Consider the following 22,304-nt stretch of genomic DNA (forward strand, 5'->3'; position numbering starts at 1 on the left):
TTAGTGGAAAACGCACCATTCACTTACAATTATTCGCATCGGCTACCAAGTCAGGATCAACAATATCATCATGAAAATAGCGTTAGCGTTAGAATATTCCAAATTCGGGACACTCCTTATTTTTAATATTTCTCGGGAAATAAACAACTTAGCGTTAGTTTATGCATTTCAGTATCAAGGTAAACCTCGTCTGAATAGCTCATAAAATAGTTACAACATATACTTACGTGGTATTTCATCCATGACGAAAAATAGAAGGCGCTTTGAAGATGGAGGAGAGCACATTGGGATGCACATGAAGGAGATGATGTCACTGACGCTCTTAAAGACAAAGCTGCATATCATCTGTTTTAAAGGGACATGTAACTTGTGCCACATCAGTTTCAATCAACACGTGAACTGCTACCTTTCATTTTCTCGATCTAGAAGCACAATCGTCCGTAAAGGGTTAACATCTTTTCACGGCCCGCCTGTAGTCGGCATCCATCATTATTTGCTATCGCTTCCGCCCGACTGGAGCCGTGACTCGGGATACACGGAAGTAAAAACACAACGTTTGCTGGGAGGAATGAGTTAATTGTGAGAGGAATGTACAGAATTATTCCTGACTATTATGCAAGTTCAATTTGCAAGAGAGGAAATATTTGCTTGAGGTCAGCACTTCCAAAGCGGGTTCAAGCAGTAATAAAGTTCAAATGTTAGCGTCCATTATGTCTTGGGCACACCCGGATCTGTGTTTTGTGCTTGGTAAAAACATGGCGACATAAATGTTGTGTGGTAGTTTCATAAAACTGCATTTGTTTATTGTTGTGACTTCATCAAGATCAGATCATATTTTAGGACAATTTTATGCCGAAACACATTATTATTCCAATAGATCCAATTATTCTGGATCTACATGCTGTTCCTTGAAACTATGAGTAAGTTTGCATGACTGATCACAAACTGATTTTCACTCCAGGAGAGTGCAGCAGCATACATGTGGCACCAGTACAAGACAATGACCTACCTACTATCCCAACAACTGTCCGAGCAGCTGCGCCTTATTTTGGAGCCCACGCAAGCTTCAAAGCTCAGGTAGGTATCCCCGTAACTTATTCCAGACTTGACTTGATGTCATGTCTTCAAGCAATGGAAAACCTTCTATTGGAGTTGTCACAATCAATTAACTTTGTCATCTTTTGTGCGATTGTTTTCAAACTTGTGCTATTCTCCAGAGGGGATTACCGTACAGGAAAACGCCTTAACATGAGAAAAGTCATCCCATATATTGCCAGTCAGTTCCGTAAGGACAAGATCTGGCTGAGAAGGACCAAGCTCAGCAAAAGAGATTACCAGATATGCCTGGCTGTGGATGACTCTTCTAGTATGGTGGACAACCATTCCAAACAGGTAAGTCCTGCTGCTGGTTTGCACAATCCATCCATAGTTGAATTATGTGACAATTGGTTCTTGCTAATACAGTGATACCTTGGCTTATGAACTTAATTGGTTCCCAGACAGAGTTTGTAAGGCAAAAGTGTGTATTCAAAAAAATAATTTCCCATAGGAAACCATTAAAATGAGAATAATCTGTTCCCAGGTCCCCATAAAAATAATTTTCTACTTTATAATTTTCTAAGGCTTAAAACCACACAAAATATACATTATTTTATGTGTAATAAATGTGCTATGGTATTATAATTAAAGAAATAAACTGTACTGTATAATAAAGTCGTTTTATTTACCTTTGTGATGGTCGTTGGTGGCTTGATGGAATGGAGTGTCAGGTTTCATCAGCATTAAACACTTGATGAGGAACGTAACCTTCTTTCACCATCTTGAGGAATGATCCCTTGTAGATGCTTTCTCTGTGTTAATTGTATCTAATTCCTCATCAATTGTGTTCTGTTTAGCTCGGTTGATAGCTTTTGGCATCAAGTGTGCAAATGGCTTGTGCAGGTTGTTTGTGGAGCCTGATTGATGTGATCTTTTAACCTCACAGTCTACACACTGCCTTTGAAAGTTGAAGCTGTCGCTGTCGTCTGCCTATCTCTTTAATGTTTAAACCACCCCCCTACTGCTTTTTTCCTCCAAGATGGCGGCGCGTGAACACGCAGCGGCTACTCTCTCTCCCGGCAAATTGGTGTTTTCGTGTTTATTGTGTTTGTCTCACTCGTGTAAATGTTCGTCTTCGTCTGCCTCAATACACGCGAGGCGTACCTAATCCTGTTCTGCTCGACATTTTTAAAACCAAAACCAGCTGAAGCAGAAGTTCTATGCAAGTTTGGATTGCTCAGTGAGTCGGCTGGTCCACTGACCCCCACTCCTCCACCAACCCCCACTCCTGCACCCACCCCAGAGTGGAGGCGCCACAAGCGCTGTATGAGGAAACAGAAGAGGGGGAAGCGTGGAGGTATAGGCACTAGGCTTGCGGCTAGCCCCCACCGGCCGAGCATTTCTACCATCACGCTGGCTAACGTACGCTCGCTGGACAATAAAATGGACTACATTAGACTTCGCCGCTCAACTTCCAAGACCGTGGGTGAGTGTTGTGCCCTTGTGTTTGTGGAAAGATGGCTGAACGACAGCATACTGGACAGTGCCATACATCTATCCCAGCTAACTAACTTCCGGGCAGACAGAGTGCTCATCGAGGGGGCAAGATTCGCGGCGGGGGACTCTGTGTTTACATCAGTGATGCCTGGTGCCGCAATGCTGGTGTGGTATGCAAACACTGCTCACCACTGATGGAGCTTATGATCGTAAAATGTCGGCCATTCTACCTGCCGAGGGAATTTAGTGCCATACTGCTGGTAGCAGTATGGCACTCCGTAATATTAACCGTCTCCGTCTCCGTCCCTCACACCACTGCTATCCTTATCCACAGTCTCGTCACCTCCCGCATCGATTATTGCAACGCACTTCTCTTCGGTATCAACCAGAAATTTCTCCATAAACTCCAACTCGTCCAAAATTCTTCAGCCCGGATCATCACTAGAACCCCCTCCTTTCACCACATCACCCCTGTCCTCCAGCAACTCCACTGGCTACCTGTTAAACATTGTATCGAATTCAAAATACAGTAAAGTCTCGTTATATCGATATTCAAGGGAGTCCGAAAAAATATCGATATAACCGGGACTATCGATATATCCGACCCTGTTTGCATGTAATTTTCTCCGTGCGTGCATAGAAATAGTATCGATATAACCGGGACTATCGATATGTCCGATATCGATATAACGAGACTTTTCTGTACTTCTGTTTACATTCAAAGCCATCCATAACCTTGCCCCTCCCTATCTTTCTGACCTGCTTCAAATCTCTGTTCCCTCTCGGTCCCTCAGATCTTCATCCTCCCTTCACCTCTATTTGCCGTCTGCCCGTCTCACCACGATGGGATGCAGAGCTTTCAGCCGCTCTGCTCCCAAACTCTGGAATTCTCTTCCACCCAACATCCGCAATATTGACTCCCTCCCTATTTTCAATGCTCACCTCAAAACCCACTTGTTTAAAATTGCTTTCAATGTACAGTTCTATCTGCTTTTTTATTATGTATCATTTTACTTATGGTTTTATTGTTATGTGCTTTGTTTTATTGTTTTTATTGTAAAGTGTCCTTGGGTGTTTTGAAAGGCGCTTGAAATAAAATGTATTATTATTATTATTAACTTTCCGACTAGCGGTAACAACATTCTGGACAATGTTTTCACCACACACAAAAGAGACAAAGCCTCCTCCATCTAGGAGCTTCGGACCACTCCACTATCATCTTAATGCCCCCATACAGGCCACTTATCATAGTCGTCAAATCAGTCAAGAAACAGTTAAGGGTGTGGCCTGACGGGTCGTCAGAGGCACTCAAAGACTGCTTCTCCAACACCGACTGGAACATGTTCAGACAAGCGGCCACCTACAACAACACCACAGACCTCCAAGAGTACACAGACTCTGTTACCTCCTACATGAGGAAGTGCATGGATGACGTGACTGTCACCAGATCTGTCACCATCTGGGCCAACCAGAAGCTATGGCTGACGGGTGAAGTCCACAGGCTCCTTAGGGCTCGGAACGCTGCCGACAAAGCTGGCGATGAGCTGGGCCTGAGGACAGGCAGGGCCACCAATCTGTCACGCGGCATCAGGATGGCCAAGAGACAGCACTCCAGGAGGATTGCCAACCACTTCAGAGACAGCAGAGACAACAGGAACCTGTGGTGTGGGATACAGACCATTACAGACTACAAGCCCTCTCCACAGACCTGCAAGAACTCCATCACTCTGCTGAACCAGCTGAATGACTTCTTCGCCCGCTTTGAGGCAGACAACAGGACTCCAGCACAGAAGACCCCACCACCTCCCAGCGACCAGGTGCTGACACTGTCCCAGGACAGCGTGAGGCGATCCCTCAGAGGGACCAACGCACGTAAAGCCCCGGGTCCCGACGGCATTCCTGGCCGCGTCCAGAGAGACTGCGCTGAGGAGCTCACAGATCTCTTCACGGACATCTTCAACACCTCTCTGAGCCAGGCTGTTGTGCCCACGTGCCTCAAAGCCATCACCAACATCCCGGTCTCCCACCTGCCACAACGACTACCGCCCGGTCGCACTCACTCCCATCCTCATGAAGTGCTTCGAGCGACTAGTTATGAACCACATCAAGGCTGCCCTCCCCCCAACCACGACCCTTTCCAGTTTGCATATCGGCCCAACCGCTCGACCGATGATGCCATCTCCACTGCTCTCCACACAGCGCTCACCCACCTGGAGACCAGAGACTCCTACGTCAGAATGCTGTTCATCGACTTCAGCTCAGCATTCAGTACCATCATCCCCAACAGCTCACCGACAAACTAAGCAGACTGGGGATCAGCACCTCCCTGTGTGACTGGCTGCTGGACTTCCTGATGGGGAGACCACAGGCTGTCAGAGTTGGAAACAACACCTCCAGCACCATCATGCTGAACACAGGGCCCCCCAGGGGTGTGGGCTGATCCACCTCCTCTTCACTCTGCTCACACATGACTTCTCACCATCATCACCCAGCTCCACCCTCTTCATAAAGTTTGCGGATGACACAACTGTGGTGGGCCTCATCAACAACGATGAGAAGACAGCCTACAGGGATGAGGTCAGCCGCCTGGCCACGTGGTCCAAGGACAACAATCTCCGTCTGAATGTGGAGAAGACGAAGGCGATTGTGGTGGACTTCAAGAGAGTGCACCCCCAGCATGCTCCACTAACTATCGACGTTGCTGTAGTGGAGAGAGTGAGCAGCACCAAGTTCTTGGGAGTGCACATATCCGAAGACCTGTCCTGGAGCCACAACACGGCATCACTGGCCAAGAGATCCCACCAGCACTGTACTTCCTCCGCAAGCTCAAAAGAGTTGGAGCCCGACCCCCATCACGACCTCCTTCTACCGCGGTACCATCGAGAGCATCCTGACCAGCTGTATCACCGTGTGGTACAGCGCCTGCACCGTGTCCTGCCGTAAGACTCTGCAGCGCATCGTGAGGACAACTGAGAAGATCATCTGTGTCTCTCTCCCCCCCTTCAGGACATTTACAACACCCGCCTCAACCGCAGAGCCATCAGGATCGCTGGTGATCCCACCCACCCCTCCCACAGCCTCTTCAGCCTGCTGCCATCGGGTAGGGGACTGCGGAGTCTCCGAACCAAGACCAGCAGGCTCAAGGACATTTCTGCCACCAGGCAGTCAGGAGACTCAACTCCCTCCCAACCCTGCCCCCTTGCCCCTTCCCACTGCCACACTAACCGAACTCTGAGTACACGCTGTACTATCATCCTGAACTCTATTTTTTGTTCTTTCTCGTTTTTTTTTTTTTGCAAGACCTCACTTCAACCCTTTTTTTGTTGCTTGTTTTTGCACTACTACATTACGTCACTTTACATACGACACTACCTCTCGATACATACGTCACTACCTCACTTTACATACGACACTACCTCACTTTACATTTCGAAATTACATGTATTGTCTGTTGTCAATTATGTCTTTTTTAGCCACATTATAAGTGCCTTGCACGCTGGGTCCGAGAGGACATTAATTTCATCTGGGCTGTATGTCATGCATATAAGCATATTTGACAATAAAGCTGACTTTGACTTTGCTGCGTTCTTGACCAATCACATGGCTTTAACCGAAGACTGAGGGTGGGGAATAGAGGACAAAAACAGTCGGCTGCCATTTTGTTGTTAGAAGAACGGGCTCGTTCGCGAACGACACATCACTCATTAGGCAGCTCCCTGCACGAAAAAAGTTCGTATGCCAAGATAAAATGTTCATAAATGTAACGTTCGTAAACCAAAAAGTTCGGAAGCCAAGGGGTTCGTAAACCGAAGTATCACTGTATTCGCCACTAAATGGCAAAGGAACACTAACAGGGGAACAACCAAATTGGAAATATAATGACAGTTACATGGTAGTGATATTAGGTGTGTTGGACAAGAGAGCAATGTCGATTTTGAGAAAATGGAATGCTTTTAGGTGCGCCTCATAGTGCGGAAAGTACAGTAACTATTCTCAGACTTGATATTTGACACAAACATTTTCGTTCTTGTGTGTGTGTGTGTGTGTGTGTGTGTGTGTGTGTGTGTGTGTGTGTGTGTGTGTGTGTGTGTGTGTGTATATGACTAGTCTTGTGAGGACTTCTAACATTTTATACCATGCGTAGTGAGGACATTTTTGACAAGTGAGGACCTTATGGCCGGTCCTCACAAGTTTTTCATTCTAAAGCCTTCTAGAGCAGGCCTGGCCAACCCGCGGCTCCCGAGTCGCATGCGGCTCTTTGGCTTATTTCATGCGGCTTTTAAAGGACAACCAACGTCACTTTTTTGTTTTTTAACTGACACCAGAAAAACGTTTTATAGCATCTAAAATACCCAAAACATGCAGTATGATATTTTTAGTCAAATGCAAAACACCAATAAAAATGACTTAGTGTCCAAAATCTGCAAAAAATTGAATTGGGTATTTTCAGAAAGTCCCGCCCCCTTTCGTGACGTCACGCCAAGACGTCTTGCATTGCTTGTGAATCAAAACAATGGCTTCAAATTCGGAGAATATGCTTTCTTGTTACACATCCAGTTATGAATATGATTCAAATAGTCCTGATGAGCAAAGCATACATGTTTGCAATCGATTAAATAATTTATTTGGGCCATTTTGAGGCAAACGGGCGGGGGGTAATGTCTCACCCAAGAAGAGGCAGAAAAATGGCGACCAGCTCCGGTGAGAATGAATCAGCTCGTTTCCACAGGCTCATACTATCTTTCCATGGAGTTTGCCTTGGCGGCTTTTGGGTGTAAGACATGGTTTAAAAAAAAAAACAGTACAGCAAAATACATTGACGTGATGGAAAGACGCGACAATGCGTCTTTTTTACGGTGAGGAGGCGGTCCTTTTCTGACGTCACGTACGGACTCGTCACCAACTCAAAAACAAGACTTCCAGAATGTTCAGCGCGAGTCTTAAAACGTAAAATATAGCTATATGCGGTGGAATCTTATTAAAATACGCCCAGTAGAAGTCATTTGAAGCCATTTTACAAATTATGGACACAACTTGTCCGCAGACGTCGGTTGTCCTTTAAGGAGCGTCCACATGACAAGCGTAAAAAAAAATGTTTGGCGCTGGCACTGCCATTCATCCCCTATGTACTGTAATTTCACGACCATTGCCCGTGCTGCGTATTTTGGAGAACATTTATGACTTGTAAGTGCACCTGATAGTCGTGAAGACTTTTAAGTGCACCTTATAGTCATGAAAAAAAAATACGATATCAAGCTGACCATGTGACTTCAACACGCGTGCGCATGAGATGAAAATCAATAATTTATGTCGGAAACCAGGGGTGGCCAACCAGTCAGACTTGACACAAATTATTTACGACGTAAACAATTTGTGTTACGGTCACTCTCAAAATGGCAGGGAAAAATGGACAGCTAAACGAAAATATGAAGACGAACACAAAACGTCTTTAACAGAGTTGGAGACTTTATATTTTTTGTTGAGCGTAAAGGCAAGCCATTCTGCCTTATCTGTCAGGCGTCATTAGCGCATTTCAAAGCGTCAAATCTTCAGCGCCACTTCAGCTGACTCCATGCAAACATCAACCAGGAATTTCCCAAAGGGTCTGAACTTTGCGAGCACAAGTTGGTCATTTTGAAAACTGAAAAACAGATTTTTTTCTCTGAAATTTTACGAAGCAACCAGATGATGCAGTTGGTATTATGCAAGCGGTCACACTTGCATCATACCGACTGGCTTGGAACTTTGCACAGGCTAAAAAGCCATACAACGAAGAGGAGTTTATTAAGAAATGCCTCAGTGACGCTGTTGAAATCTTGTCTCCTGAAAACGACAAACTAAAACGAATGGTAGCAGATGTCTAACTGTCCCACCATACTGTTGAACGCAGAATATCAGACATTAGCACGGCTATTGAATCACGGCTGCACTCTGACCTTCAAGAGTGTGAGTATTTTAGTGTCGCATTGGATGAAAGTTGTGACATACAAGGCAAGCATCAGTTGGCAATATTTGCACGGTCTGTGTAAAAGGATTGTGTGATCAAAGAAAATGAAATGGGGTGACATTTAGTGTTCAAATGTAACACTAGTTGTTCTCTAAACGTATTAGCAACGGTGGTCCTCACTCCTTATCTGGAGTTATCCGGACCTCGGTGAAAGCACATGAAAGAACAGCGCTCCAGCCGGCGCTACTTTCCACACCCTCGCTCCCTGTATTCACACGTCGATCGCCTCCGAGGAGCTTTTTGTACATAATTTTACTATTATGGGACCGAAAAAAACCCACCACAGGCTCGTGTTCAGCCGGAGAAGACACAAAAAATAAAATCATCGTTGAGGAGAAGGAGATCATTGAGAAACACGAACGAGGTGCACACCGTGGCTGTCATGTGAATCTCAGCCTGACACATCTCTCACGCTCTGTCATTTCCCTGAGAGTAACTTTCTCCACCATTGCCACCATCCTTCACCTAAAAGCTTTACAGTGTAAAGCTTCAGCGACTCGTTGAAATGAAATTGAAGTGTCGCGAGCGGCGGCGCCGCCTCAGCTGGCAACTCGCACGTGACAATTTCGGCGTCATTAGTCACGTGAAAGCAGCGACAAATAAGTCTTTTGTGTAAAGTTTACAGAACACTGTAAAGCTTTTAGGCGAAGGATGGTGGCAATGGTGGAAATGAAGAATGTTACTCTCAGGAAAGTGACACACAGCGTGAGAGAGGTGTCAGGCTGAGATTCACGTGACAGCCGCGGTGTGCACATGTGACGCCACAAACGCACACCTCGTTCGTGTTTCTCACATCGACTAAATAACGCCTCTGTGTTTACACAAATTATTTAGTCGATGCTTTCACGTGACTAATGACGCGTTTTATTCTGCGTCCGTGGAATCATTGGACTCGCGCCTTTTGTTGCAATAAAATCTCTGCCAGCACTTACGGGACTCGAAGTGGATGCAGGTGACATCGAGGAGCTTGTTGCTGACCATAATGAGGTCCTCAACACAGAGGATTTGATTTGCCTTCAAGAAGACAAGCAGAAGCAGGCCATCCAGGAGTTGATGTGCAGGCTTTTAATGAACAGTTCCATCCAGAAAAGGCTTTGAGAATCATCAACATGATGAATGATAATGTGATGCCTCAGTTTCATAAGACCTTACAAGTCAGAAAGCAACAGGTGTCAATTAAGATCCATCAACGACCATCACAAATGTAAATAAAGTGACGTTATTATACTGTGCAGTGTATTTCTTTCATTAAAATAAAATAGCACATATATTATACATAGAAGAAGGTGTGTTGTGTGTAGTTTTAAGGCTTATTTAGTTGAAAAGTATATTTTATGGAAACCTGGGAACGGATTATTCCCATTTTAATAGTTTCCTATGGGAAAATGTTTTTTTGTGATGCACACTTTTTGGCTTACACACTCTGTCTGGGAACCAATTAAGTTAGTAAGCTGAGGTCTCACTGTACCAACATTAAATGTACACTGCATAATACATGCAGTAGAGTAGCACACAATTGCATGTGTGTGTATCTATGCGTATAAGAGTAATTACTGATCATTGCCATTTCCTTTTTTTTTTTTTTATACTGCTGTGTTCCAGCTGGCGTTTGAATCCCTGTCAGTGATTGTCAATGCCCTCACTCTGCTGGAAGTTGGACAAGTGTCTGTTTACAGGTATCACCATTTCCTTGTTGATGAAGTTATTTTTAGGAGGGTAAATAATTTAGAATACATAAATGAATAGATGAAAAAATATATTACACATGACCAAAATAAATGCAGAAATCCAGGGATGCATCTGGGCCGCGCCATTTATGCATTTTGACAGCCGCTGGCGCAACTTTGGAACTCTACTGCACCGGCGCACGTCCATTGCGATTGCCGCATATTGCTACATGATCTGCGCCACATATGACGTACTTCTGTTAAAACAGCAAAAGAAAAAAATGTAGTTAAACAGCAATTGAAAACGGTTGGTTTTCCTTCAGAAGCTTTTAACTTTTGTCCTGATCCGCCGAAACTGCCGAAAGAGATAAAGTACTGTAATCCATTTTCCGGGTTGAGTGAACGCTTGCGTGTGTGGCTGCCGCTGCTCACCCGCAGAAAAAAATGTTCTGTGACTGTAAAGTGTCCTTGAGAGTTTTGAAAGGCTCTCAATGAAATGTATTATTATTGCAATCGAATATTCATTGACCCATGATGCATTGCAGTATTTACATCAAACGACATCGACATAACTGGTTGTAATATGGAACTAGACAACAGGAGTAAAACTTCAGTAAAAACAAGCAGCAAATTTTCGTTTTTGAAGAAACAACGGAGGGTACTGACAATTTGTTTCTGCAAACTGCTGTTAATGATTCGAATTTAGTGGATAATGGGAATGATTTCGGAGCTGTTGCAGCACATGGGAAATCTTCAAAAATAATAAATTTAAGTAGACACTAATAAGAAATATTGTGCTACGTCTGTTCTGTTTGTCTTCTCTGTAATATCGTAGAATATCAAATTAGCACAGGATTGATTGTGTAGTAACTAAGGAAAATAGAAAATGTTTATTTTATGTATGAATAAATTATTTGACTTTAATTAATAATAATAATACATTGTATTTATTAGCGCCTTTCAAAACTCTCAGGGTCACTTTACAGTCACAGGATCAGTTTTTCTGCAGGTGAGCAGCTCCAGCCACATGCACCAGAGTTCACTCAACCCGGAAGTAACTCAAATTGATAGAAAGCTAGCTAGCTAGCTAACAGATTGCTAATAAATAGCCAGAAAGCTAATAGATAGCAAATGGATAGCCAGCTGGTTAGTCAGCTAATAGATTGCAACTAGATGGCAAATAGAGTAGAGTAGAGAGATAGAATTAAAATTGTTTATGAATTAGAAAAATAGATTTTAGTCAAAGAATGTTTTCTTTATTTGCCATTTTGAAATATCATGATCCAATGAATTTATTTTGGTTTATTTCCATCAGTTCTGTGTACTTCAACAATGTAGTTAAATCAGGCATATCAATTTTAGAATTGGGCCCCCTTTTCAGACACAAGGGGGCCATCTCCCCTTTTTAAATAATTTAACCGAGGTGGAGCAGACCGAGACCAACAAAACATCATATAAATTAACGACAAGCAGAAAATTGAACAAAGTTTTGTGCATGTATTGCATGATAATGTTACTTTGTCTCTTATATAGTTTTGGTGAGGAGGTGCGGCTTCTTCACCCATTCCAGCAACAATTCAATGATGATTCTGGAGCTCAGATCCTCAGATTGTGTACATTCCAGCAGAAGAAGACCCGAATAGCTCAGGTGAGAATCATGCTTGCGGTTTCTGCTGACAAGGCTAAATATTGGAAATGCTTGAATATGAAATTATAGTTAAAAGTAACTGTCAACACCAAACTAAATGATACGTTTTACACTGATACGAAATGATACGTTTCACAAACCGTCAATACGTTTCACACTGGTATAAGCCTCTTTGAGTTTTGGTAAAACCCAATAAATCAATTAGCATTATCATCATTGTTCCCTCTAAGTGAGTAACTGCACGCTGCTTTTACTCTCTCGTTGTACAGCAAATATACCTTAAAAAATCTGTACAATTTAAGTCACTTTATCCTCGTTTTACATTTTTGAGATTTAGAATACAGTGGTACCACTACTTCCGAACTTCTCTTTATACGAAATTTCAAATTACGTTGTGTTTTCGCACATCCTCATAACTGGCTATCTATTAGCTATCCATTTGCTAGCTAGCTGGGCTTCTATCTATATTTGAGTTACTTCAGGGTTGAGTGAACGCTGGCGCATGTGGCTGCCGCTGTTCACCCACAGAGTAACTTTATCCTGTGACTGTAAACTGACCTTCAGACTTTTAAAAGCTTAGAAATGAAATGTATTCTTCTTCTTCTTGTTCTTCATCTTCTTCTTCCTATTATTATTATTATTATTATTATATTGCCTCTTCATCTATGTATGCTCTTAGTTGTACAGGAGTGGTCCATCGTTGAAAAAGGTTTCTTCAGCCGTCATCTGTACTTCTTTGAAAGTGTCAGACATTTTGCTTCTTATCCAAGAGGCTTCGTCAGCAAACTCAAATTTTAATTTAATTTTATTACGAAATAAATTGCAAGATAGGTAGAATAAAAATACAGTGTGGTCTGCTCCAGGTTTCCTCAAGGCAACATACTATAGCTCCCCTGCCATTGGGCAGCCACCCTTGACGGAGCCTCACGTCCCCCTAGGGGGCGCATTTGACCTCACGGAGACATGTTTTTGTTTTTTGTTTTCTGTTTTCTATTGTGAGTAGTTTTTTTACTGTTGGAGAATCAGATGAGGAACGCAGAAGGACAGATGGTGGTTGACTTTGATAAGAGGATGGAAATAGCTATTGTGAATGCCATATTTTCCGGTGTATAAGGCGTCTTATACATCGGCACCAGACTATGAGGCGCACCCCTAATGAATGGCGTATTTTCAAACGTTTTCCATATATAAAATGCACCATACTTTAAGGTGCACCTTTAATGACATGTTTTCCATATATAAGGCAAACCACATTACAGTACAGTGATACCTTGGTTTACAAACTTAATTCGTTCCCAGACAGAGTGTGTTAGACAGAGTGTGTATCCCCAAAAAATAATTTCCCATAGGAAACCATTAAAATGAGAATAATCCGTTCCCAGGTCCCCATAAAACATATTTTTCTACTTTCTAATTTTCTAAGCCTTAAAACTACACAAAATATACCTTATTTTATGCATAATAAATGTGTTATGGTATTACAATTAAAGAAAGAAACTGTACTGTATAATTGTCACGATCTGGTTGGAGACCAATGAGTGGCGATGTCGGCCCCACCGGCACCTGCATAGGTGTAGGTCGTTCCAATCAGTGGCAGTTAAAAGGACTCCCGGCACGACCATTCCATGTTGGGGCATTGTATGTGTTTGCTTCACCCTGTCAGGGTTGTTTCATCTTGGCAGATTTTTACTCATGGTTTTCTTTGATACTTTGCACTTTTCTGTTCGGCTGACTGCTGTTTTAGATTTTGTTCCTGCTGACTTTATTTTCATACAAATTGTTAAATACAACCCGCTCTTCCTCCCTGCCTGCTTATTTGGGATCCACAACCATCACTTCCTCGCAAACCGTGACAATTATAAAGTCATTTTATTTACCTTTGTGATGGTCGTTGATGGCTTGATGGAATGGAGTTTCATCAGGATTAAACACTTGATGATGGCTGAAGAAACCTTTTCATCGATGGACCACTCCTGTACGACTGAGAGCTTTCACAGACGTTTTGCATCAAGTGTACAGATAGCTTGTGCGGGTTGTTTGTGGAGCCTGATTGATGGGATATTTTAATTTTGCAGTCTACACTCTGCCTTTGAACTATCAAAGTTGAAACTCTCTCACTGTCTCTTTAATGTTTAAACCACATCCCCTCACTGCTGCTTTCTTGACAAGTCACGTGGCTTTAACCGAAGACTGGGGGCGGAGACTAGAGGACAAAAACAGTCGGCGGCCATTTTCTTGTCAGGAAAATGGGCTCGTTCGCGAACGACACATCACACATTGTGGCGCTCCGTGTATATTGCGAAAATAGTTTGTATGCCAAGGTAAAAGCTTCATAAATTTAACATTCGTAAACCGAAAAGTTCGTAAACCAAGCAGTTCGTAAACCGAGGTATCACTGTATAACTTTTGCCATTATTCACTTTGTAATTGTCATGCTTATATTAATTTCAATCATTTTGTTTTATACTTTGCTTTGGTGTAGAACAGCCCTCTGTAGTTTTATATTTATGCTGATGGTGACTTTTGCATAGCCAATAGTGATCTGACGATTGATATTGACACCTGTATATACATTTTTCACATACCTGCTCAAACAAAAAGGCTCAATACATTTTTATATTGCAGTCAATATGCATATTTAATTTATGATGCATTTATTTTATGCCTCCTCTACAGTTCCTAGAGAGTGCCACCAAGATGTTTCTTGCAGCCCGAAAACAGATCTTTCAATCGACAAATTCAGGTAATTCCTCACACATCCCTCCTTCAATTTTCAATTCAAATGTCCTTCTTTTAAAAAAGAAGCATGTGAGGGAACCAAAACCTATCACAGCTTTCACACCAAAAATTTGCTACGACCCATAGTATCCTTTCTTGTTCTGGTTCTCCAGTAATCCCTCATTTTTCAGGATAGACAAAAATCCGCAAAGTAGGGTAGGGTTGATGTTTTTTCATTCAATCGCTCTCTCTGAGAGAGAGAGAGAGAGAGAGAGAGAGAGAGAGAGAGAGAGAGAGAGAGAGAGAGAGAGAGAGAGAGAGAGAGAGAGAGAGAGAGAGAGAGAGAGAGAGAGAGAGAGAGAGAGAGAGAGAGAGAGAGAGAGAGAGAGAGAGAGAGAGAGAGAGAGAGAGAGAGCATTTCCCCCCAGCCGCACACACATTTCTGTTTCAATGGTTTTGTGAGGTGCGGATAACTCCAGATAAGTAGTGAGGACCACCGTTGCTAATAAGTTTAGAGAAGAATTAGTGTTACATTTGAACACTAAATGTGACCCCATTTCCCACTTCAACTTCTTTAAAAACAAAGCAATAAAAAGTGGACTTCAAACTGAAATAACAGCAGGAGTGGGGTTTCTGAATGAGTACATTCAAAGTCCTCACCCCTGTAGTGAATTTGGTTAAAATTAGCATTTTACTTTTTGTGGTATGAACTTTTTAGCAGCATGAGTAGGCAAGCAAAGGCTTTCATCTCTCCAGCCACTTCTTCCAGCCCTTCCTGGGGGATCCCAAGGTGTCCCAGGCCAACTGGGTGATATAGTGTCTCCAGCGTGTCCTAGGTTGTACCCGGGGGTCTCCTGTCAGAGGGATGTGGCCGGAACACCTCACCATGGAGGCATCCTAAAAAGATGGCCGAGCCAGCTCATCTGGCTTCTCTCAATGATGAGGCTTCGCCCTGACCGATATAAAGTAGGATGGGTGGATGGATATAAAGAACTTGAAAATCATCTGATCATTGCTATACAAATCAGGGTGTAGAGCAGTGGTTCTTAATCTTGTTGGAGGCACCGAACCCCACCAGTTTCATATGCTCATTCACCGAACCCTTACTACTACTATTACTATAATTACTACTACTGCAACTACTACTACTACTACTACTACTACTACTACCACTGCCACTATTACTATTAGTATAGTCTATTACTATTACTATTCATTGGAATGAATAGAGAGGTCTCACTCTGCTGCGTAAACCAGCGACCTAAAGTGGACCGGTAGGAAATCTCAGAGGAGGATACTTTCAATGCCTGCCCACTAACTGCAGACTTGACTGAGGGGTGGACCTCTGCGGCGGAGGATCCACCAAACGCCTGAGATTGACTCACCAAACCGTTCGATCGAACCCAATTTAAGAACCCCGGGGGTAGAGTTTTGTTGGCATTTCCTTGAGCGTAGCTCCATTTAGTGCAGACATCGGCAACCCGCGGCCCCGGAGCCGCATGTGGCTCTTTCACCCCCCTGCTGCGGCTCCCTGCGGCTTTAGAAAATAAATAATGAGTATTTAATGTAATGTATATCATTTTAGTTCATTCGTTTTTAAAATGTAATTCTAAGTTTGAAGATTATTGTGATTATAAATAATACAAATTAAAACGTATTCAATTTTTTTCTCGCTCATAATATACGTCACAACCATCGGCAGTGGACGTATATCCGGTCACAACCGCCACATTGCGCACGATTTCTTGAATTTTTCAACCCCCAGGTAGGCCAACTATGGATAAATCTAAGACAAGAAAAGTGTCTGAAGAAAACAGAACGTTTAATGATACGTGAGCAGATTCGTTTGCCTTCACTGCTGATGAGACGGGTTTACCGGTATGCTTAATATGTAAAGAGAAGTTAGCAAACAACAAAAGTCAAATGTCGCGAGACATTTCCAGAACAAACACACAGCTTTTGCTCAAACATATCCGGATGGAGATGAGAGAAAAAGAGCCTTTTCGGAACTGATGCGGAAGGCTGATCAGAGCAAAAATCATTTTATGAAGTGAATGAAATCTACAAATTCAGCTACATATGCTAGTTTTGTGGCCGCTCAGGAAATAGTCAGGAAGCCGTTCACATACGGAGAATATATAAAAGAATCATTCATTTAGATGTCAGAACATCTATTCACAGACTTTAAAAACAAGAGTGAAATTGTGCAGGGACAAATCAGGGACATGCCCCTCTCTGCCCCGCTCATTAAAAAACAGACATCGCTCACGCCTGACAAACGACAGCTTACAGTCCTGTGTGAAGATGAAGGTAACATCATACAGCCCTGATGTGCAGAGGCTGTGCGCTGAGGTGCAGGAGCAGAAATCACATTAACCAGGTGATAAATATTGTATTTGCCATTTTGCAAATACAGTGAGACCTCAACTTACAAACACCTTATGTTACAAACTTTTTGTCTTAAGAACGTCAAATTTATGAAAATTAAACCTTATAATAAGCACTATTTTCATAATACACACCCACCACGGCTGGCGGAGTGATCTTTGGCGGAACCACACGACTGAACAGCGCTCCAGCACTACTTTCCACACCCCCTCTCATTGAATGCACACGCCAATCGCCTCCCTGGAGCTTTTTGCTGATAATTTTACTATGATGTGACTGAAAAAAAAACACCACAGGCTCGTGTTCAGCCCAAGAAGACACAGTTTGTTTATGCATATATAAAGGTAAAAAACGATGATGAAAAGATGCAGTGTTGTCTTCATTTTAAATGTCAAAAGGATTTTGTGGCTCCCAGTGTTTTTTTCTGTGGGAAATGGGTCCAAATGGCTCTTTGCCGACCCCTGATTTAGTGGATGTATTGTAGATTTTACCTATTGTTAGGTTAGAATATTATGAGCTAACATTAGCATTAAGTTAATTTTAGAATTGTAAATATTATGAACGGAATGAAATATTTACCTTATTGCGCATGTTGTAACCTAGATCACCAAAGAAGCCGGCAAGTTACTCACAGATGATTTATTCCTAACAATTTGATCCAATGCAGAATTCTGGGTCTCGGCTCTTTGACACAGAAAATACTTGTGTGCCCTCAAAGTCTGGAGTGAGAGAGACAGGGGAGACAGAGAGAGGAGCCCATTTTTAACGGGTACTACATGCATATTCAAATTTGGCTCAAACAAAGAAATCAGCAGTTGATTGGATCTCTCTCCTCTGATGTCATCATCCTTCTGGCGTGATGTCGCAGAGACATCTCAAGTTGCTTCTGCCAAGTCAGCGTTGGTTTATTGTAACCCTTCACCTCCTCCCTGCAGCATTGGTCAGGTTGTAATTTTTCCTCTCCTTTGGGTGATAAGAATCAGCTGACTCCTTGATCCCCTAGTGCAGGGGTGTCAAAGTCACTTTTTGCCGCGGGCCACATTGTAGTTATGGTTTCCTCTCGAGGGCCGTTATGAATTTGGGGAACCCATTAGAATGTTTAAATCCCTTCAAATATTACATATAGAGCACACAGCAAATTAATGAATAACTCGTTTTCAAATCTGAAGTCAAGAATAATGACTTTTATTGTGGTTGACATCCAAAAATATGAAATTTTGGCTCAGATTTTAGCAATCATCATGGAATTTAACAAGTTAGATTTGCTTTTGCGGGTCGAAAAAAATGATGTGGCGGGCCGGATTTGGCCCGCGGGCCTTGACTTTGACACCTGTGCCCTAGTGCCTGCAAAAATACAACTCCGACACACATTCCACATCAGCTCCCTCATCCATCCACTGGAAACAAAGCACAATTGATACTGATTAACTCACTATTTTAATGTTCATCGTACATTGTTTAAAATGGCTAACTAAATGTATTTATTTCCTTCACTATTTAACAGTTGAATAAAATGAATACTGGGATTATTTTTTTGAAATAGCTCTCTGTACCTTTCTTCACTTACCACATAAATATATGCTTTTCCAGGGATGCATCTGGGCCATGCCCTTGCGCCACATTCGCATTTTGACAGCCACTGGCGCAACTTTGGAACTCCACTGCGCCAGAACCGGCAGAAATCTATTACGATATAGCGCATATTGCTACATGATCTGCCCCAGATATGACATACGTACTTCTGTTACAATAACTAAAGAATTAAATTATTAAATTTAGTTCAACAACAATTGAAAATTGTTTGTTTTCCTTCAGAGGTTTTAACTTTCATTGTCTGCCATCTTTCCTTCCCGATATCATAATCTCCTTGCATTTGTTTCGTTGCGCTCCAAAGCCGTGGTAGAGGATATCTCAGGCTTTTCCGTGATCTGCTTGAAACTGCCAAAAGAAATAATCGAATAATATACCCATGGTGCATTGCAGTGTTTACATCGAATGACATTGACGTCGAAGTTTGCAATATGGAGCGTGAGAACAAGAGTAAAACTATTAGACATGAAAAATAGGCATCAAGCAAGCATATTCTCGTTTTTCAAGAAACAATGGAAAAAGTATGTGAAGGTCATGACAAATTGTTGCAGCAAACTGCTGTGAATTATTCGAATTTAGGAGCTAATGTGAATGATTTCAGAGCTGTTGCAGCACATTGGAAATCTTCAAAGCAAAGAATTTTGTTGAAGTAGACGTTAATAAGAAATATTGTGCTAAGTCTGTTCTCTTGGCTTTTCTGTAATACCGTAGAATATCAAAATAGCACAGAATTGATTGTGTAGTAACTAATGAAAATAGAAAATGTTTATTTTTTGCATGAAAAAATGATCTGACTTGAATTAAAGTTGTTGATATTATAAAAAATGATTTTAGTCAAATAAGGGTTTTCATTTGCACATGCTTCATAAAATGTATTTTGGTTTATTTCAATTAATTTTGTATACTTTGGCAATCTAGTGAAAAAAAAATTGTGAAATTTTAGAATGTGGCCCCTTTTTCAGAGACAAGGGGGCAAACTTGCCTTTTTTTAACATGTGCTGCTGTCCTGTTGACAGAGACGGCCCAGCTCCTGATCATTGTATCAGATGGTAGGGGATTGTTCCTGGAAGGAAATCAGCGAGTGACGAAAGCAGTGCAGGCAGCCCGCAGCGCAAATGTGTTCCTGATCTTTGTGGTACTCGACAATCCCAACACTCGGGTAAATGTATTGTTTTTGTTCATATACCTTTTGTGTGTACATTTTCCTTACACAGTAGTTACAGAGATTGATGTTGTTGCATCTCACTATTTCTGAATACAGGTAACATCCAACTGTCATGTGTCAAAATGGTCATAAATCAAAATCCATTCAAAATGTTGGAAGCAGAACAAACTGTCTCAAAGAGGCGGCAGCGCCGACCGCGAGCCCGACCCGGCGTTCTTGTTGCGGCGATCTCGCGCGGTGACGCCCGACCTGCCTCGGCTATTGTCCTGATCAGGCCGCGGCAGGCGTCGGGGGACCCTCCCCCCGTCCTTCCAAACCTCGTCCTCGTCCAAACGAAGCCAGGACGTGCGCCGTGGCGGGTGGGCGTCGGTGCCCAGGCGCGCTGGACAGCCGCGGCAAGAACGCGGGGAGGTTCCCCCGACGCCTGCCGCGGCCTGACCCAGACTAGAGCTAAGGCAGGTCGGGCGTCACCGTGTGGAATCGCTGCGACGAGAACGCCGGGTCGGGCCCACGATCGGCGCTGCCGCCTCTTTGAGACAGGGTTCTGCTTCCAACATTTTGAATGGATTTCGATTTATGACCATAAATCGTCCTGGCTTCGGTTAGACACTTCCCCCTCCGATGCCATCACATGGTCGATTGCTGTGCAAGAGTGAGATGCTGGCTGGCTGGCCAAAATTGTCATATGCGGTGCCAGGTGTATAATTAAGATTAAAAAAAATAGGGTCTTAGGTCGGATGTTACCTGTGTATGGCATTGGTTCCTTGAGATACAAGTTAAATATTTCTGATCCATGATCATGCTTGCATCTCAAAAAATTGACGTTGATGTGAATAGAATTATGTTCCAGTCTTATGGTACCGTGCCCTCTCTGTCTATTGGATTGGATTTGTCTTTATTAGTCTCGCAGTGGAGAAATGTACATTTCACAGCAGCAAAGTTATGAAAGGAATGAAAGTAGAATAACAAAATACAATAATAATAATAAATATAATAAACATAATACAGTAAAGTCTCGTTATATCGATATTCTCGGGAGTCAGAAAAAATGTTGCTGTAACTGTACTATTGATACATCCGTCCTGCGCCGAACTGCATTCAAAGGGGGGGACAATACGTAAATGGGGGATCTTTTATATGGCATGTAATTTTATCATTGGGTTCATGGATTGTGTATCTAGCAGGCTTTTTGTACAGTAGTGAAGTGAAAAATAAACTTGTGCATAAAATAAAAACATCTTTACACTTTTTTAATGACTATTTCCTTTCAAAAATGCAACCAATGCAAAATCCTCACGTTCTATACACATGAAACCACGAACGCCAGCATGTACAAACATATGAAAAACATATGAAAAACGAAAACTGCAACGTTTACATTACTTACGTTGATGAAGTATTCTGCGGCACGTCAAACTCTTTCGCGATGGAGGATTTGCTTGTTGGATTGTCCTCCACAGCCACTATTGCCTTGTACATTGTACGGATATCACAATTCTTACGTTTCCCCATGGTTGAAATTGGTGTTGAACAACAGTACTGTGTATAAGCTCTGCTACGCCTTTTTTATTGTGCTCGCGTATGACAGTTCAAAACACGGAAGCTGGTAGAAAATGGCGTGCGCAAGGCACGGGAGCTGGTCACGTGACTTGTGCAGTGTAGCAGACGCCATTTCTACCACGTGACCAAGCCACGTAACCAACGGCGCGACCGATACAGATTTCGATAATGGTGGCACTGTATAGAAACCCCTAAGCAAATATCGATTCACCTTAAGTATCTTTTGTATCGATATAAACATAGCAAAATGGCCCGCGGGAGATGAAAAAGAGCACCGTAGTAACCGGATTATCGTAATAACCATGAATCGTACTAAACGGAACTAATTATACATAAAAAGACTAGAAATGTGCACGGGAAATGAAAATAGTATCGTAATAAGCAGTATAACCGATATCGAAATAACGAGGCTTTACTGTAATAAACATAATATTAACATAATATTATAATAATAATAATCTCATCATAATATAATATAATATAATATAATACTCACAATAATATTACTAACATTAATAATAATAACAATAATAATTTATATTATTATAATGTATAATAATAATCTTCTTCTTTTCCTTTTGGCTTTTCCCTTCAAAGGGTCGCCACAGCAAATCAGTGTCCTCCATCTTTAGAGGTTTGATTTGCATGTTTGTTTTGGCCAAGCTTTTATGTCGGATGCCCTTCCTGACACAACCCTGTGTATTTATCCGGGCTTCGGACCGGCACAAGAAGTCTTATGTTCCCTTGTGGCTACAGAACAAGCAACTCTATGAATTTACTAAAGATGAAGATGCTCAGTAAAAGGCTCCCAAACATAAAATGGTCATCGGCACAGCAACATTAAAAAAAGCAAACTATACTCACCATTTGATGACAATGCTCTGATCTTACCATGAAATGGGCATCTCTTTCCCTACATTTCATCACAAAATAATTTATGATAATTCTAAAAAAAATACAACTTTTTTAAGAAAAAAAATTACCCTTTGAGAGACAAATGGTTCAATTTCAAAAATTACTTTTACA

The 22,304-nt window shown here is 42.3% G+C and overlaps 1 protein-coding gene and 1 long non-coding RNA gene across 2 annotated transcripts in view; both read left to right on the plus strand.

Annotated features, from left to right (window-relative positions):
- The window catches only part of mdn1 (midasin AAA ATPase 1), a 252,083-nt gene that overhangs the window by 225,027 nt on the left and 4,752 nt on the right, over window positions 1-22,304 (plus strand). The window contains exons 96-101 of the mRNA XM_089022040.1: window positions 962-1,077; window positions 1,218-1,392; window positions 10,145-10,218; window positions 11,743-11,857; window positions 14,534-14,600; window positions 19,570-19,712. Of these exons, the coding sequence (XP_088878166.1) occupies window positions 962-1,077; window positions 1,218-1,392; window positions 10,145-10,218; window positions 11,743-11,857; window positions 14,534-14,600; window positions 19,570-19,712 (690 nt within the window). The remainder of the gene's footprint in view (window positions 1-961; window positions 1,078-1,217; window positions 1,393-10,144; window positions 10,219-11,742; window positions 11,858-14,533; window positions 14,601-19,569; window positions 19,713-22,304) is intronic.
- LOC148884081 (uncharacterized) lies at window positions 14,952-18,178 on the plus strand. Its single transcript, XR_016118469.1, has 2 exons — window positions 14,952-17,732; window positions 17,832-18,178. It is a non-coding gene; the product is annotated as an uncharacterized LOC148884081 (long non-coding RNA).

The sequence above is a fragment of the Hippocampus bargibanti genome, linkage group LG19, assembly GCF_051943395.1.
Source record: "Hippocampus bargibanti isolate YZ-2025 linkage group LG19, ASM5194339v1, whole genome shotgun sequence".
In the NCBI taxonomy this organism is placed as follows: domain Eukaryota; kingdom Metazoa; phylum Chordata; class Actinopteri; order Syngnathiformes; family Syngnathidae; genus Hippocampus; species Hippocampus bargibanti.